Below are 17,246 nucleotides of genomic sequence, written 5' to 3'. Positions count from 1 at the left end.
TCAGCAGGTTTGTGATGGCAATTAATACAGTTGAAACCTGTACAACTCAGTTGTTCAAATTTTTAAGTTTTCTGTAAATAAGCAATGTTTGGAGTTTGCTCACAATTTTCTTTTTTCATACTGGCATATACTTCTCTACACTAAAAAGAATCTGCAGGTATTTAAACTTTGTGCTGATTGTTGACAGCGATAAAAATAATAAGATAATTAAATCTATATTTTTTAATATGAACTATGATTATTTTTAACCCATTTAAAAAAAAATAACAACTGAGCAGAGGTTGAAGGAGGGAAGTCTGTTGTATAACCACAATCTATGAGACATAAAAGATGAAATAATGTGATTTTGTTTTATCAATTCCACCTCAATTCCACTGTTGTGAAAAAAATGATTCAATGCATAATATTGATATGCTTTTTTTTACATCTGCACATGTGAAATATGAGATCCTATTTGTACATGTTTAACAGTAGGATTTGAAAGGAGGTCACACATAGCTCATAAATTAAAGGGATCTTTTCACGGTTTGGTAAATTGACAAAATTGAGAAAAGTTGTTTCAGATTCGAAAATTTTCTGTTTAGTTATGATGTTTGTGAGGAAACAGTATTACTGAACATTTGCCATGGTGTAATATATGCATCTTTTGACGATTTAAAACCCTAAAAATTATAAAACGTTGAAACGCGAAACATTTGAATAATTTGGAGAGTTCTGTTGTTGTCGTTTACATTTGTGAAACTACGAAGACTGCGTATATAAGGTATAAAATATGCATCTTATGTATGCTTGGCAGGATAGCTCAGTTGGCTAATGCGTTTTTACTTCAGGATTCCGGGGGTCACTGGTTCGAGTCCTGCTGCGGGCTACTTTTTTTCCTTTTTTAACCAGGTTTTCCGAAGGAAAAAACTGGTTATTAGATTGGCGAATGCGGGCGGGCTGGCTGGCTGGCGGGCTGGCTGGCTGGCTGGCGGGCTGGCGGAATAAGCTTGTCCGGGCCATAACTATGTCGTTCATTGTCAGATTTTAAAATCATTTGGCACATTTGTTCACCATCATTGGACGGTGTGTCGCGCGAAATAATTACGTCGATATCTCCAAGGTCAAGGTCACACTTTGAGTTCAAAGGTCAAAAATGGCCATAAATGAGCTTGTCCGAGCCATAACTATGTCGTTCATCGTCAGATTTTAAAATCATTTGGCACATTTGTTCACCATCATTGGACGGTGTGTCGCGCGAAATAATTACGTCGATATCTCCAAGGTCAAGGTCACACTTTGAGTTCAAAGGTCAAAAATGGCCATAAATGAGCTTGTCCTGGCCATAACTATGTCATTCATTGTGAGATTTTAAAATCATTTGGCACATTTGTTCACCATCATGGGACGGTGTGTCCCACGAAAGAATCACGTCAATATCTCCAATGTCAAGGTCGCCACGACTAAAAATAGATTAAAAAAAAAAAAAAAAATTACAAAGGGGGTTTATTTTTTTTGGTCATTTCAAAAGTTCAGTTTGAGTTTTCTCCCTTTATCAGATTTTTTTTTCACAATGAAAACCTGTTTTTGTGACAATTTTGTCCCTTGTTTAATTTTATTTTTGATTTTTTACTAGAGCTTGTAAAATTTAATGTTTACATTTATCAATATAAAGCATTTAATGATAAACTTCAAAACATGCCAAAATCTGTGAAAAGGCCCCTTTATATATTATCGAGTCTGTGTCTGGGAAGAACTCATTATTTTTCTAAACTTTTCCTATATTAAAGTGGCACCTGCACTGTCAGTTTTAATTAAAAAAATTCAGTTGCAGATATTTAGCATAAAGCCCTTTTTAGCTCACCTGAGCACATGGTGAGCTTTTGTGATCGCCTTTTGTCTGTCGTCCGTCTTGCGTCGTCAACATTTGCCTTGTTAACACTCCAGAGGCCACATTTATTGTCCGATCTTCATGAAACTTAGTCAGAACATTTGTCCCATTGATACCTCGACTAAGTTAGAAACTGGGTCATGCTGGTTCAATAACTAGGTCACTAGGTAAAAAGAAAAGAAAAACCTTGTGAACACTGTAGAAGTCACATTTGATGCCCAATCTTCATGTAACTTTGTAAAAATGTTTGTCTAAAGGATATGTTGGTTGAGTTCAAAAATGGTTCCGGTCCCTTGAAAAACATTGCTGCCAGGGGGGCGGGGCAGTATTCCTTATATGGCCATAGAGAAACCTTGTGAACACTCTAGAAGTCACAATTTTTGCCCAATCATCATGAAACTTGGTCGAAACATTGGTTTCATTGATATCTCAGACGAGTTCGAAAATGGTCCAGATCCGTGAAAAAACATCGCCGACAGGGGGCGGGGCAGTTTCCTCTATATGTATATAGTGAAAACATGTGAACACTCTAGAAGTCACATTTTTGGTCTAATCTTCATGAATATTTGCCTTGTTAACACCGTAGCGGCCACATTTATTGTCGGATCTTCATGAAACTTTGTCAGAAGATCGTCCCAATGATATCTTGAACGAGTTCAAAAATGGTTCAGGTCTGTTGAAAAACATGGCCGCCAGGGGGCCATTTGTTGTTCATTCTTCATGAAACTTGGTTAGAACATTTGTTCCATTGATATCTTGGGCTGCAAAAAACAGGTCATTTCTTTTTATCTCAGGTGAGCGACTTTGGGCCTTTTAGACCCTCTTGTTTCGTTAATGTAGTAAAGTGCAGCTTTGAAATAAGAATAGTGGAGAATAAATATAATGTCTGTCATAAATAATTATGTATAACAGAAACAATGATAAGTTGATGTGTAGAATACAGATACTACTGCACAAACCACTGACTCATCAGCTGGGAACTGCCTATCATCAAGTGTTTCTATCCTTTAATCCCAGGACACTCTCCGGGCAGTGGATCTGTAGTGTTGGCCAAACACTACGGGTCAGTGGTTTAGCGTCCAGCTCTTCTCCTTTCGCATCATCCACAGCCATGCAGTTGGATGCTTTTTCTGCAGCTTGTCCAAGTCTGCCTACAGCCCTCTTTCTGTCACCTCCCTTAATCCCAATGTTGCTGAGCATTCTCCATACTGATTGGGCTGGGAATCCTCTGCACCCTATTTCAACGGGGAACAGCCAGGCACTCCAACCACGACTTTTACATTGTTCTTGAAGCTCAGTGTACTTTCCCATTTTCCGCTCGTAGGCCTCATCACACCTATATAGTCTCCCAGGGTACAGTGAGTTCTATCATCACCAGTTTCTTGTCCTTGGGAGACCATATAACTATGTCTGGTCTCTGTGTGGTATGGACTATGTCTGGGAATACCAGCTGTTTTCCTAGGTCGACCTTCATCTGCCAACGCTCTGATTCATCAAGGATAGATGTTGCTGCGGTTCTTGCCTTCTTGGCAGTTTGTCCTTCCTTGACGAATTTGATTGTTGGTACTGCCTTCTTGTTGGTAGGTCTTGTCTTCCTTCTCTCCCGCTCTAGTATGTCTGCTAGCTCCTTGAGGACTGTGTCGTGCCTCCATCTGTAGCGGCCGTGTGTTAGCGCTGTCTGGCAAGATGAGAGGGTGTGCTGCATGGTTCCTGGTTTGTCGCACAGCTGACACTTTGGGTCTTCCACTAACCCCCATCTGTGTAGATTGACTGGAAATAGCAGCAGATCATATACGGATCTCAGTAGGAATTTGAGTCATAGTGGTTCGTAGTGCCAAATGTCTACCCATGTCAGGTGTCTTTCTGTGGTCTGCCATTGTGTCCATGCGCACTGCCCTCCCATCCCGACTGCTCTGGCGCGCCTGTCTTCCTCTTCTGAAAGCCTGATCTCATACTGAACCATTTGGCTTCTTTCTTTCTTACCGGCAGTGCTCCAGCGTTGTGGTTTTGAACTGCCCATCAATAGGCATGACAGATATGTTGTAAACCATTAATTTTCTAAATGGTTTTATAAATCGGCTACTTGTCTAACTTGAGAGCTAATATGTATACCCCGCTACTTCAGGGTGTCAGTCCAAAACTGGATTTTGCAATAACAAGTACTTAAGCTGGGTTTATGAAATTTTGTAAATGGATAGAGGGCCATAGGAAAATACGCATGCTTCAGTCTTTCTGTTGGACCAAAATTGTGAAATAGCTATGGTTATGGAAGTATAATGGGAAAGTAAAATCTTGATCCTGTGTTAACTCAAAAAGCACTTAAAGTCACTATCACGCTCACCAATAAATACGGCTACTGTATTATGCTATATAAAAACATTCGACAACAAGTAGTACCATACGATGGTTAATTACAATAGGAAGACCCTAAAAACAAGTGACATTGATGTAAAAACGTTATATTACAAGCATTCGGCAAGTTTTAAGCATCTAAATATCTCAATATCGTTCCACGATGTAATCTACTTTCGCTTTCGAGTCATGATCGGAATCATTCGGGTTGCGTTCATTTGCATAATTTATACAAGCCATTTTCGCATTCACTTAGTTCCAGTTACCCAGAATTCGTGTTGATGATTATTCATTAGAGCTACGTCACGCTTCGGACGCTTACCGTATCCAATCTCGTGTTCGCCCGTAAATGTTCGGATATTTCACGGGAGATATAAATGGAATTATTTGTGGCCACAAAAAAATAAAAACGAGCATTTGTATCTCATTAAATCAATTCTACCAGACAACATCTAACGTTGAAATTTTGCATTTTGCTAAAAGGAACATTGATTTTTTTATGGGTTAGCTTTATTTAACGAAATATTCGATATTTTTGAGCGTGATTGTTACTTTAAACTAAGCTGATGAAGCTTTTCATGGGGAAAGCGAACCATTGTGGAATATGCACATTATTTGAGTTCTTTGTCAGGCAAAAAATGTGGTGGTATTAAAATGAGTCATTCTGTTTGTTTTTATACCCCCACAAATGAAGTTTAGGGGGGTTTATAGGGGTGAGCTTGTCTGTCTGTTGGTCTGTTGGTCGGTCCATATTAAGTGTCGGCTCTCTTATTATCCCCACGCTTTTTGAAAAGCATGGGGATATTGTGGTTATCTCCGCTGTCCGAAAGTCCGTCCGTCCTGGCCACTATCTGCTCCTACACTATTAGCACTAGAACCTTGAAACTTACACACTTGGTAGCTATGAGCATATGTGCGACCCTGCACTATTTGGAATTTTGCTCTGACCCCTGGGTCAAAAGTATGGGGGTTGGGGTGGGGCCGGGTCAGAGATTTTCACTCATTTGCTTTTTACATTAACTTCTTTATTTCTACACCGATTTACTTCAAGTTGATACTGAACCTCTCTTATGACAATACGGTCAATCTCAACTATGCATGGCCCCATTACCAACCCTGGGGCGCCCCGCCCACATAGACCACACCCACCCAAAATTGCCTTTTCTATAATTTCTTCACTTGATTTCTACACCGATTCACTTCAAATTGATACTGAACCTCTCTTATGACAATACGGTCAATCTCAACAATGCATGGCCCCATTACCAACCATGGGGCGCCCCACCCACATGGACCGCACCCACCCAAAATTGCCTCTTACTATAATTTCTTCATTTCTACACAGATTCCCTTCTAATTGATACTGAACTTCTCTTTTGACAATATGGTCAATCTCAACTATGAATGGCCCCATTACCAAACCAGGGGCGCCCCGCCCACGTAGACCACACCCACCCAAAATTGCCTTTTACTATAACTTCTACATTTCTACACCAATTCACTTCTAATTGATACTGAAGTTCTCTTATGACAATACGGTCAATCTCAACTATGCATGGCCCTATTACCAACCCTGGAGCGCCCCTGGGTCAAACATGGGGCGTGGGGATACGCGTCGGCCTCTGCCACGCCATTTCTAGTTCAAGTTGTTTTCATCCGATCTTCACCAAACTTGGTCAGATGTTGTATCTAGATGATGTCTTTGTCAAGATTGAATATGGGTCATGCTGGGTCAAAAACTAGGTCACGGGGTCACTTAGTGAGTTTTAAACATTGAGAATGGTGCCTGCTCTCTAATTCAAGTAGTTTTCATCCGAGCTCCACCAAACTTGGTCAGAAGCTGTATCTAGATGTTGCTAGGCCAAGTTCAAACATGGGCCATGCCGGGTCAAAAACTAGGTCACGGGGTCACTTACTGCATTATAAACATAGAGCATGGTGTCCGCTGTTTTTGGTGAAGACAACATGCAAAATATTCTGTGTCAATGCGGCATGTGGGGGTATTAAGCTCTAGTTCTGTCTGACAAAAGTTTGCGGAGCAAGCTTTATGTATATTTGTAAACCGATTAAAATGAAACTAAAAATACATCATCAAAATGATGTGTAGATGTGCAAAACACAATTGGTATTCGATCCCAGCCATCCATTTATGCCTGAGTTTTAATGTTCCCACTCACTTAGCCAATCAGGTATGCTTCCCTTGCCTCTATCAAAGCAGTACTCGGGTATTAATCACATTTGTGACAAATCTTTATTTTATTTACTGTACAAAACCAGTTAGGTGTAATTCTTTACCATGAAGGATGGCGTGAAACGTGAGGTGAAGGAGGAGGCTGGTATTGATATCGAGGTCATCACTCTGTGTACTCTAGAAATATGCGTCTCGCTGTTATGGTACCGCATCTGCTGTATTGCCAGACCTAAGGGTAAAACACTTATCTTTTTTGCATGAGAGGGAGTTGTTTCATAAAGTATTTTCTGGATTTTTTTTGTTTTATCTTCCTGGATTTAAAAAAATTATAGTTTGCAACTCTAAGGAGAAAGACGTATTATATTATTATATGTTAAGGTTAGGGGTCTGATAAGTTGATATATCCAGACTTTTGAACCAATTTAACAAGTTCTTAACAAAATATTAAGATTAAATCAGTAGCTTTAAAGATTAAAGAAATCATTACTCTTGTTGAACTGTGTATTCCATGTTTGTGAAATGTTGAAAGAGCCATGTTACTTTCCTGCCACACACATAAGTGTGATACATGTATGTCAAACACCAGCAACTTAATTTTCCATTACAATTAATTGAACTTTATAGAAAGTGACCAAATAAACAATTACAATACTAGTTTTTATGCGCCTGGTTGGGTTGCATATACATGTAGCAGTCGCACTGTCCATCAGTCCATCTGTCTGTCTGTACGACCGGCATTCCATTTTCTGGAGATTTGTTAGGCAATACTTTCAGATATTTAGCTGAATTTTAACAAGGTTTTCCGAAGGAAAAAAAATGGTTATTAGATTGGCGAATGTCGGCCGGCGGGCTGGCGGAACAAGCTTGTCCGGGCCATAACTTTGTCGTTAATGGTGAGATTTTAAAATCATTTGGCACATTTCTTCGCCATCATTGGACGGTGTGACAACTTTAAAAATCTTCTTTTCTGGAACCTCAAGGACAAGAGGTTTGTTATTTGTCATCTTGAAGTGATTCTCTGCTAAGTTTGTTCAAGTCATGTCCCATACAATGTAGATCAAATCAGGCTACAATTGGAGTCAAATGATTCACCCTAATAGTTAATAACGTGAAAAATCTTTTGAAGCTGCAATGATCTGGGGTTCAATATTTAGTGCGTAACATTGTAAGGTTTTCCACTACTAAGTCATTGTTCAAATCATGCCAGAAGTATCAAAATAACCACACCCCTGTGGTCACATGATTACAAAGACTTAAAAAATCTTATTCTCTGAAACCCCAAGGGTAGGGGTTTAATATTTTGTTTGGTACATTGTATGTTGGTCCTCAAAACATTTTGTTGAAATTACTTCCCTGGGGTTAAAATTGTCCCCACTTTTGATTGTTAAATGTATATATCGCTAATTTGTTATAATATTGTCTTGGACAATTTAAAATCTGTGTCACACAGATTGAAAACCCTATACAAAAACACAGTCATACACAACTGTCACAAATTCTGCTCATACTTGTTTTTATCTACATACCTCAGGTAAAAGACCATTAAGGGCCTTTATGCCCTCTTGTTTCAACTACCTTATTCCATGTTTAGTGGCCAGTCAAACAAGATTTGGAGGTTTGTGCGGGAATCAAACATGATGGCCTTGGCAGTTAAAAATGTTCAATAGCTCAGGGACATAGATTAAAAATCAGCAGTTTTTGTTATTGCAATACAGTCACAACCTGTTAAAGTCAGTTGTTCAAAATTTTAATTTTGGGTGAAATGGGCTGTTTGGTTAGCACAGTGGTTATATAAGTACACAGGCTTCTCACCTAGCAGACTCGGGTTTAATGTCTGTTCGCAGAAGCATGTGGGGGGTTGTTACCATACCGCCCAGGTGAGGTTTTCTCCAGGTACTCCTGCTTTTCCCCACAACGCAGGACAACACTAAAATTTTATATATCTGTCCAAAGAAAACAAATGGCTGGAAATTGAAGCTTTAATCATAATTCTTCTCAACTTTCGTTTGTGATAAAGTTAATAAGGAAGGAGGGCTGGGACACACTCCGGTTCCTCACATAATGCAGCCTCAGACACGGTATAACCTCATCTACTCCGAAATGCAATCAAACACACACATTTGTACAAATTAGCCTGTGTAAAAGTTTGAAGTCAAATATCTTGTTATGCCGCCGGATCGAATGATCAGGGGTATATTGTTTTTGGCCTGTCTGTCATTGTATGTGTGTGTGTGCAACTGTGTGTGTGTGTCAAAAACTTTAACCAAAACTTAAATAGTGGTCATAACTTTTGCAATATTGATGATAGCAACTTGGTATATGGCATGCATGTGTATCTCATGGAGCTGCACATTTTGAGTGGTGAAAGGTCAAGGTCATCCTTCAAGGTCAAAGGTCAACAAAAATATCAAAGCGGCGCAGTAGGGAGCATTGTGTTTTTGACAAACACATCTCTTGTTTATGCTGGCAAATACTTTGTTACACTAAACAGAATCTCCAGAACTACATGTAGTTGAAACTTTTTGCAGATTTTTGGCAACAATAAATGTACTGAATATAATCAAATATATGTATATTAACCATGAAACATGATCAGCTTAACCCATGTTTAATTCTTTACAATAAGCTGAGAATGATGGAGCGAAAGATTTTTAGCCGGATTTTTTTCGAAAAAATCTCGGCTTATAGATTGATGTTGTCGGGCGGGCGGGCGGGCGGGGGGGGCGGGGGGGGCGGGCGGGCGGCGTGCTCGAAAATGTTAAAGTTCTTATTTCATGGTATAACTTTGGTATGCTTGGACCTAGAGTCTTCAAACTTGACATGAAGGTTGGCCAGGATTAACAGATGACCACTGGTCATTTCAAGGTCATTCATTTGAAGGTCAAGGTCACTGTGACCTTCAATATAAAAAATGTTAAAGTTGTTATAACTTTGGTATGCTTGGACCTAGAGTCTTGAAACTTGACATGAAGGTTGGCCATAACTAGTTAGTAACCACTGGTCATTTCAAGGTCATTCATTTGAAGGTCAAGGTCACTGTGACCTTGAATGTAAAAATGTTAAAGTTGTTATAACTTTGGTATGCTTGGACCTAGAGTCTTGAAACTTGACATGAAGGTTGGCCAGAACTAGTAAGTAACCACTGGACATTTCAAGGTCATTCATTTGAAGGTCAAGGTCACTGTGACCTTGAATGTAAAAATTTTAAAGTTCTTATTTCATGTTATAACTTTGGTATGCTTGTACCTAGAGTCTTCAAACTTGAAATAAAGATTGGCCAGTACTAGAAGATGACCACTGGTCATTTCAATGTCATTCATTTGAAGGTCAAGGTCACTGTGACCTTAAATGTTAAAATGTTAAAATTGTTATAACTTTGGTATGCTTGGACATAGAGTCTTCAAACTTGACATGAAGGTTTGCAAGCACACTTAGATGACCACTGGTCATTTCAAGGTCATTCATTCTAAGGTCAAGGTCACTGTGACCTTGAATGTAAAAATGTTAAAGTTCTTATAACTTTGGTAGGTAAAAATGTTAAAGTTCTTATTCCATGTTATAACTTTGGTATGCTTGTACCTAGAGTCTTCAAACTTGACATAAAGGTTGGCCAGTACTAGAAGATCACCACTGCTCATTTCAATGTCATTCATTTGAAGGTCAAGGTCACTGTGACCTTCAATGTTAAAATGTTAAAATTGTTATAACTTTGGTATGCTTGGACCTAGAATCTCAAACTTGACATAAAGGTTTGCAAGCACACTTAGATGACCACTGGTCATTTCAAGGTCATTCATTTGAAGGTCGAGGTCACTGTGACCTTGGATGTAAATATGTTAAAGTTGTTAATACTTTGGTATGCTTAGACCTAGAGTCTTCAAACTTGATATGAAGGTTGGCCAGAACTAGTAGATGACCACTGGTCATTTTAAGGTCAAGGTCACCGTGACCTTGAATGTAAAAATGTTAAAAAATAAAAAAATTGAGATCAAACTTTCCTAATTGTCAATTCAAGTTCATATTTGTGACCTTAAATGTTATTGTTGTTCATGTATATGCATGCATTCAAAACATAACACAAGGTTTGCTCATGCCTTGAAAAGTACTTACATTTCATTTTGACCTTTGAACAATATTTCAGTAATTTAAGTATTGCATTGACAAAAACACGAAAGGTACTTTCCTGTCATTTAAATCAAAAATCCGGCTTCAATGCGGTCATCTCCGACCGCGGAACTCTTGTTTATGAAACCAATTAGTCTAATAATTAGGCTTTCAAAATGAAAAATGAAGAAAATAGGAAACATTGTAACCATTCCACTGTTTTTTTTTATTAATGCACAATTAATGTGATACATGTATAAAAAATGATGGTCTAATTGCATACAAATATGCTTTTTTCACATCTTCACGTGTGCAATATGAGATCCATGTACATATTTGAATAAAAGGAGTTGTAATAAAGGGACACACATAGCTAATATATTAGATATTCCTGAGTCTGTGTCTGGGAAGAACTAGTTTTCATTTAGAAAATAAGGAGTAATTTGCTAAGGTATAAAGCAATTTTGTTTGCCTATATGAATTTGAATTTGATAACATTCAGTTGATTATATTGAGCATAACACAAAGTTATTTGAAGCGTAATTCTTTACCACAAAGGATGGAGTTAAACGTGAGGTGAAGGAGGAGGCGGGAATTGATATCGATGTCATCAGTCTGTGTACTCTAGAAATTAATGACTCCTTGTCTTGGTTCTTCCCCTACTGTGTTGCCAGACCTAAGGGTAAAGTAATTACCTTCATTGTATAACAGGCAATTGTTTACAGAAAGTTACTTCCTATATTCGTTCATTTTTCGGCATAATTATTCTGAATATTTTTCTAAATACAGAAAAGTTCTAGAGAGAGACATTTTATCTGTTAGGATTAGCACGTTCATCCAATATTTGTGTAAAGTTGAAAAAGCCATGTTACATTCTTCACAAGCAATAGTGACATGTAAAAAAATCAAATAAAAAGATTTTTATTTAACATTAAAATTAATTGTACTTTTATTTGTATTAAACAAAAATCCAATTAAAAAACAACCACCAGTTTTTGTATTCAGCCATCCCACCTGAAAGTTTTCCTTATCACACCATAGTCTCACTAAATCTGAAATAATAATGTACCGTCTAATATTCACAAATTCATTAGCAAATTTGCTTTGTAATTAATCATCTTTCTATGCACATGAAATCAGTAAACATGGTAATCAACTAAATTAGCACACCTAATATGCAATTTAAATTTTGCAAGGTAAATGTATATCAGTTCTGCACTCTTTGTTTACCTTTTTCTCCAAAGACAATAACGCCTACTTTTATGAATTAATGTCTGTACCAGTTTTGCAACATTCCCATTAATCATAACATTGTTTTGCAATTAATCAGATCACTTGGGTTTTCTATATTCAACTTACCATTATTGCACATTATCAGCACACTAGTTTTCAATTGATCAGCACATCAGGTCTTGCAATTAATCAGCATATCAGGATTGCAATAAATCAGCACATAGTAAGCAACTGATAATCAAACTTGGGTCATTCATTACTTACATTTATTACTTTAATGAATACATGTAGCATGGCCAATATTCAGCATGGTAATATTGAATTTTATCAGCATTTTAGTGTTGCAATTAATCAGCTTGCCATGATTGCAATTAATCAACACACTTGTTCTGAAATTATGCAATAAACTATATGTTTTCAATAAATCAGCTTGCTAAGTTTTCAATTAATCAACTCGTTATATTTGTAATAAATCAACACTCTAGGTTTGTAATTAATCAACACTAGGTTTTTCAATTAATCAACACAGTCAGCTATTTCAGGTGGGAGGCTGAAGACGCTTGCTGAGCAGGATGAGGAGTCACTACAGGCCCAGTGGTTCACACTGGACCAGATCCGCAACAAGGAAATGAAACTTAGGTCAGTGGTGAAATATATGAGCCGCATTCAGGGAAAACTGGGGTTATTGCATCTGTGTTAAGTATTGTTCCATATAATCCTGTGCAGTCCTCACAGGGTAATTGGGGACAAGTACTTTCTACCTGCACTGGATTTTTTTTAGAAGAGATCTCCTTTAATAGAAAGAATACATAAAAGGGGAAAGTGTCATTCCTGATTGGCCTCTGCAGTAGGCTAGGAGGGTACTTAAGCACATGCATTAACCCCAGAAGGTGGCTAATATTAAGCCGTATTATTACCAAAAAAGTGGTAGTGGATTTAGGGGTATGAAAGATACAACCAGGTAAGGAAGAAGGAATAACATGCAGGTCTGAATGTGACCAGGTTCACTGTTTGTTCGGCATTCAAGGTTTACCTACTTAGGAACAATTTACATATCAGGAAACATTCTTAAGATTAAAAACTTAACAAAAGGCTTATTGTTAAGCATCACATTATACATTAAACATGCACATCTTTATTTTTATCCCCCGGCATAGGCGGAAGGATATTGTTTTGGCGTTGTCCGTCCTTCCTTCTTTCCATCCGGCACTGTTGTGTCCGGAGCCATCTCTTGGAAGTGCTTTGGCGGATTTCATTGAAACTTGGTATGAGTACATATATGGATAAGAGGATGATGCACACCAAATGATATTTTACACCATATGTTATTAACGGAGTTATGGCCCTTTGTATCTTTAAAAAATGCTTTTTTGTGTCCGGAGCCATATCTTGGAAGTGCTTTAGAGTATTTCATTGAAACTTGGTATGAGTATATAAATGGATAAGAGGATGATGCACGCCAAATGGCATTGTACACCATCTGTTAATAACGGAGTTATAGCCCTTTGTATCTTTAAAAAATGCTTTTTATGCTCCCCGAAAATTTCGGGGGGCATATAGTTGCCAGTTTGAAGTTCCTTCCTTACTTCCGTACTTCCTTCCTTCCATCACACTTTTGTTACCGTTTCCCATAGCACCTTCAATACTTTACTGATCTCTTTCATATTTGGCATGTAGGTACCTTGCATTAACTTCTACCTTTTGATGAGGTTTGAGGTCACTGGGTCAAGGTCAAGGTCACCGAGGCTAATAATAATATACTTTTTCCGTCACACTTTTGTTACCGTTTCTCATAGCACCTTCAATACTTTACTAATCCCTTTCATATTTGGCATGTAGGTACCTTGCATGGACCTCTACCTTTTGATGAGGTTTGAGGTCACTGGGTCAAGGTCAAGGTCACCGAGGCCAATAATATACTTTTTCCATCACACTTTGTTTACAGTTTCTCATAGCCCCTTCAATACTTTACCGACCTCTTTCATATTTGGCATGTAGGTACCTTACATGGAACTCTACCTTTTGATGAGGTTTGAGGTCACTGGGTCAAGGTCACCGAGGCTAATAATAATATACTTTTTCCGTCACACTTTTGTTACCGTTTCTCATGTCACCTTCAATACTTTACTATCTCTTTCATATTTGGCAAGTAGGTACCTTGCATGGACCTCTACCTTTTGATTAAGTTTGAGGTCACTGGGTGTCAAGGTCACCGAGGCTAATAATATACTTTTTCTGTCACACTTTTTTTTACAGTTTCTCATAGCACCTTCAATACTTTACCGATCTCTATCATATTTGGCATGTAGGTACCTTGCATGGACCTCTACCTTTTGATGAGGTTTGAGGTCAAAGGGGTCAAGGTCACTGAGGCTAATAATAGATTTTTCCGTCACACTTTTTTTTACGGTTTTTATAGTACCTTCAATACTTTACTGATCTCTTTCATATTTGGCATGTAGGTACCTTGCATGGACCTCTACCTTTTGATGAGGTTTGAGGTCATTGGGGTCAAGGTCACAGAGGCTAATGATAGATTTTTCCTTCACACTTTTGTTACAGTTTCTCATAGCACCTTCAATCCTTTACCGATCTCTTTCATATTTGACATGTAGGTGCCTTGCATGGACCTCTAACTTTTGATGAGGTTTGAGGTCACTGGGGTCAAGGTCACCGAAGCTAATAATAGATTTTCCCGTCACACTTTTGTTACAGTTTCTCATAGCACCTTCAATACTTTACCAATCTCTTTCATATTTGGCATGTAGGTACCTTGCATGGACCCCTACCTTTTGATGAGGTTTGAGGTCACTTGGCTCAAGGTCAAGGTCACAGAGGCTAATATTAGATTAGGTTTTTTAGGTGGTTATTAACACATAGATTGACAAGCGCATCCGGGGAGCATCCATCAGTTTCACTGATATTCTTGTTTGTGTCCGGAGCCATATCATGGAAGTGCTTTGGAGTATTTCATTGAAACTTGGTATGAGTATATATATGGATAAGAGGAGAATGCAAGCCAAATGACATTTTACACCATTGGATACTAACGGAGTTATGGCCCTTTGTATCTTGAAAAAATGCTTTTTGTGTTTCTGGAGCCATATCTTGGAAGTGCTTTGACGGATTGCGTTGAAACTTGGTATGAGTATATAAATGGATAAGAGGATGATGTTGGCGTTGTCCATCCGTCCAGAAATATTTGTGTCCAGAAGTATTTTGGCTGGGGATATCAATTCAATGAATTTGCTTGTTTTATCTGATTGTATTGTTCACAAGCATCTGACTTTCAACCCCCTTGTTTTTCCTCCAAAATATTTTTTAATTATATGCCATTTTGCTTTTCAATTTTCAAGGCTTTAGCATAACACGTATCTGTGAAACATTTCAATGTCAAATAAAACAATATAATATACCTTTATGTTGCAGGGGCACTGATTTCTTTAAAGTCATGGAGATGGCCCAGAGCTACCTTGCCACGCCCCCAGAGTGCAGGCATCCCGCCTACCAGGTGGGCATTCAGGCCCACAGTGACCTCTTGCAGAGAGTGGTCATAATCAAACACACGGAGGATGGGTAAGTATGTGTTTTATTTGCTACTTCGACAATTGACTTAAAAGATTTGTTTGGCAATATATTAAGCAATTCTAGAGAGATTAGAGTACATGTAGGTCCTTTGATGGGCCTGTCTGGTAAAAACCTGGTAACTCTCGACCATGTTTACTTATCTACATATTCATGGTTGTAGACACAGTGTATTTAACTTGCACTTTCATTACATTTGTTACCCCACATTCACTCTTACAGTACAGATAATAGAGGACTTTTCTCACACAATTAAGGGGCGCAACAAAAATGTAAGAGGCCATTTGCCTCTTCAAATTTATTCATTTAACATGGTTATGAATGCCATTTTGACAACATACCATGAGATTTTAAGACAACATTTATTTGGGTTTAAACATATCATATGCCTACGACAGTGGACACATGTTTCACCTATACACACATTCCACAAAATTGATTAAGAACAAGCTTTCTTTAAATAAAACACATGGTCAATCAAATATTTGTGTAAGGTCAATCTTTTTGGTAGTTCAATATACTGTTTTAGGTTAATTTTTTGCTCTGATCATTCTGATGATAAAAAAAGTTGACAACAAAAAAGAATACAATATTGCAAATCAACAAAATAGTCATTATTTTGTTGTGCACTCACACATCAATTGGCTGATCACTATTGAGTTTCTAGTTTCTACTAAGCTATAAGTACACTTTTTACTACTGTTATGTTCTTTTAGGTTGGGTGCTCAGGAATATAGTTCTGTGACACATTGTCTTTTGTTTCTCAGGAAAGCACTATGGGTTCACTGTTTTTCTATAATTCATTAAATGACTGATAAATATTGGTCATTATAATCCAGTTATTATTTTTACAATGACAAGAAAAAAAATCCAGGTCTTATTATTGCAAGGGAAATCAATAAGTCAAAGATTATCATGACAAGAGACAATCGAGATGGGTAGCTAATCATGGTGAGAGAAAATTCTGTAGACAGGGCTTATTATGGTAAGAAAATATCATGAAGGCAGGGCCCATCATGGTCATAGAAAATGCTGTAGCTAAGGCAGGTCTTATCATGGTCAGAGAAAATCCTGTAGGCAGGGCTTATCATGGCCAGAGAAAATCCTGTAGGCAGGGCTCATCATGGTGATAAAAAAATTCTGTAGGCAGGTCTCATCATGGTCATAGAAAATTCTGTAGGCAGGGCTCATCATGGTCATAGAAAATTCTGTAGGCAGGACTCATCATGGTCATAGAAAATCCTGTAGGCAGGTCTCATCATGGTCATAGAAAATCATGTAGGCAGGACTTATCATCGTCATAAAAAATTGTTAGAAAATCCTATAGGCAGGGCTTATCATGTTTAGAGAAAATCCTGTAGGCAGGGCTTATCATGTTTAGAGAAAATCCTGTATGCAGGGCTTATCATGTTTAGAGAAATCCTGTAGGCAGGGCTTATCATGGTCATAGAAAATCCTGTAGGCAGGGCTTATCATGGTCATAGAAAATCCTGTAGGCAGGGCTCATCATGTTTAGAGAAAATCCTGTATGCAGGGCTTATCATGTTTAGAGAAATCCTGTAGGCAGGGCTTATCATGGTCATAGAAAATCCTATAGGCAGGGCTTATCATGGCCAGAGAAAATCCTGTAGGCAGGGCTTATCATAATCATAGAAAATCCTGTAGGCAGGGCTTATCATGGTCAAAGAAAATCTTGTAGGCAGGGCTTATCATGTTCAAAGAAAATCCTATAGGCAGGGCTCATGTTTAGAAAAAATCCTGTAGGCAGGGCTTATCATGGTCATAGAAAATCCTGTATGCAGGGCTCATCATGTTTAGAGAAAATCCTGTAGGCAGGGCTTATCATGGTCATAGAAAATCCTGTAGGCAGGGCTCATCATGTTGAGAGAAAATCCTGTAGGCAGGGCTTAT

At 38.1% G+C, this 17,246-nt stretch overlaps 1 protein-coding gene across 4 annotated transcripts in view; it reads left to right on the top strand.

Annotated features, from left to right (window-relative positions):
• Nucleotides 1–17,246, top strand: part of LOC127852132 (putative nudix hydrolase 1) — a 35,439-nt gene that overhangs the window by 15,059 nt on the left and 3,134 nt on the right. For 3 of the 4 annotated variants that reach the window (XM_052385953.1, XM_052385955.1, XM_052385956.1), the window contains exons 4-6: nt 6,525–6,648; nt 12,293–12,389; nt 15,180–15,326. In XM_052385953.1, coding sequence (XP_052241913.1) covers nt 6,525–6,648; nt 12,293–12,389; nt 15,180–15,326 — 368 coding nt within the window. Of the gene's footprint in view, nt 1–6,524; nt 6,649–11,075; nt 11,200–12,292; nt 12,390–15,179; nt 15,327–17,246 lie in introns of all 4 variants that reach the window. The other variant, XM_052385954.1, reaches the window with a different exon arrangement.

The sequence above is a fragment of the Dreissena polymorpha genome, chromosome 12, assembly GCF_020536995.1.
Source record: "Dreissena polymorpha isolate Duluth1 chromosome 12, UMN_Dpol_1.0, whole genome shotgun sequence".
NCBI classification, from domain to species: Eukaryota; Metazoa; Mollusca; class Bivalvia; order Myida; family Dreissenidae; genus Dreissena; species Dreissena polymorpha.
The sequence above is the reverse complement of the archived record's forward strand: the minus strand, read 5'-3'. Positions and strand labels throughout refer to the sequence as shown.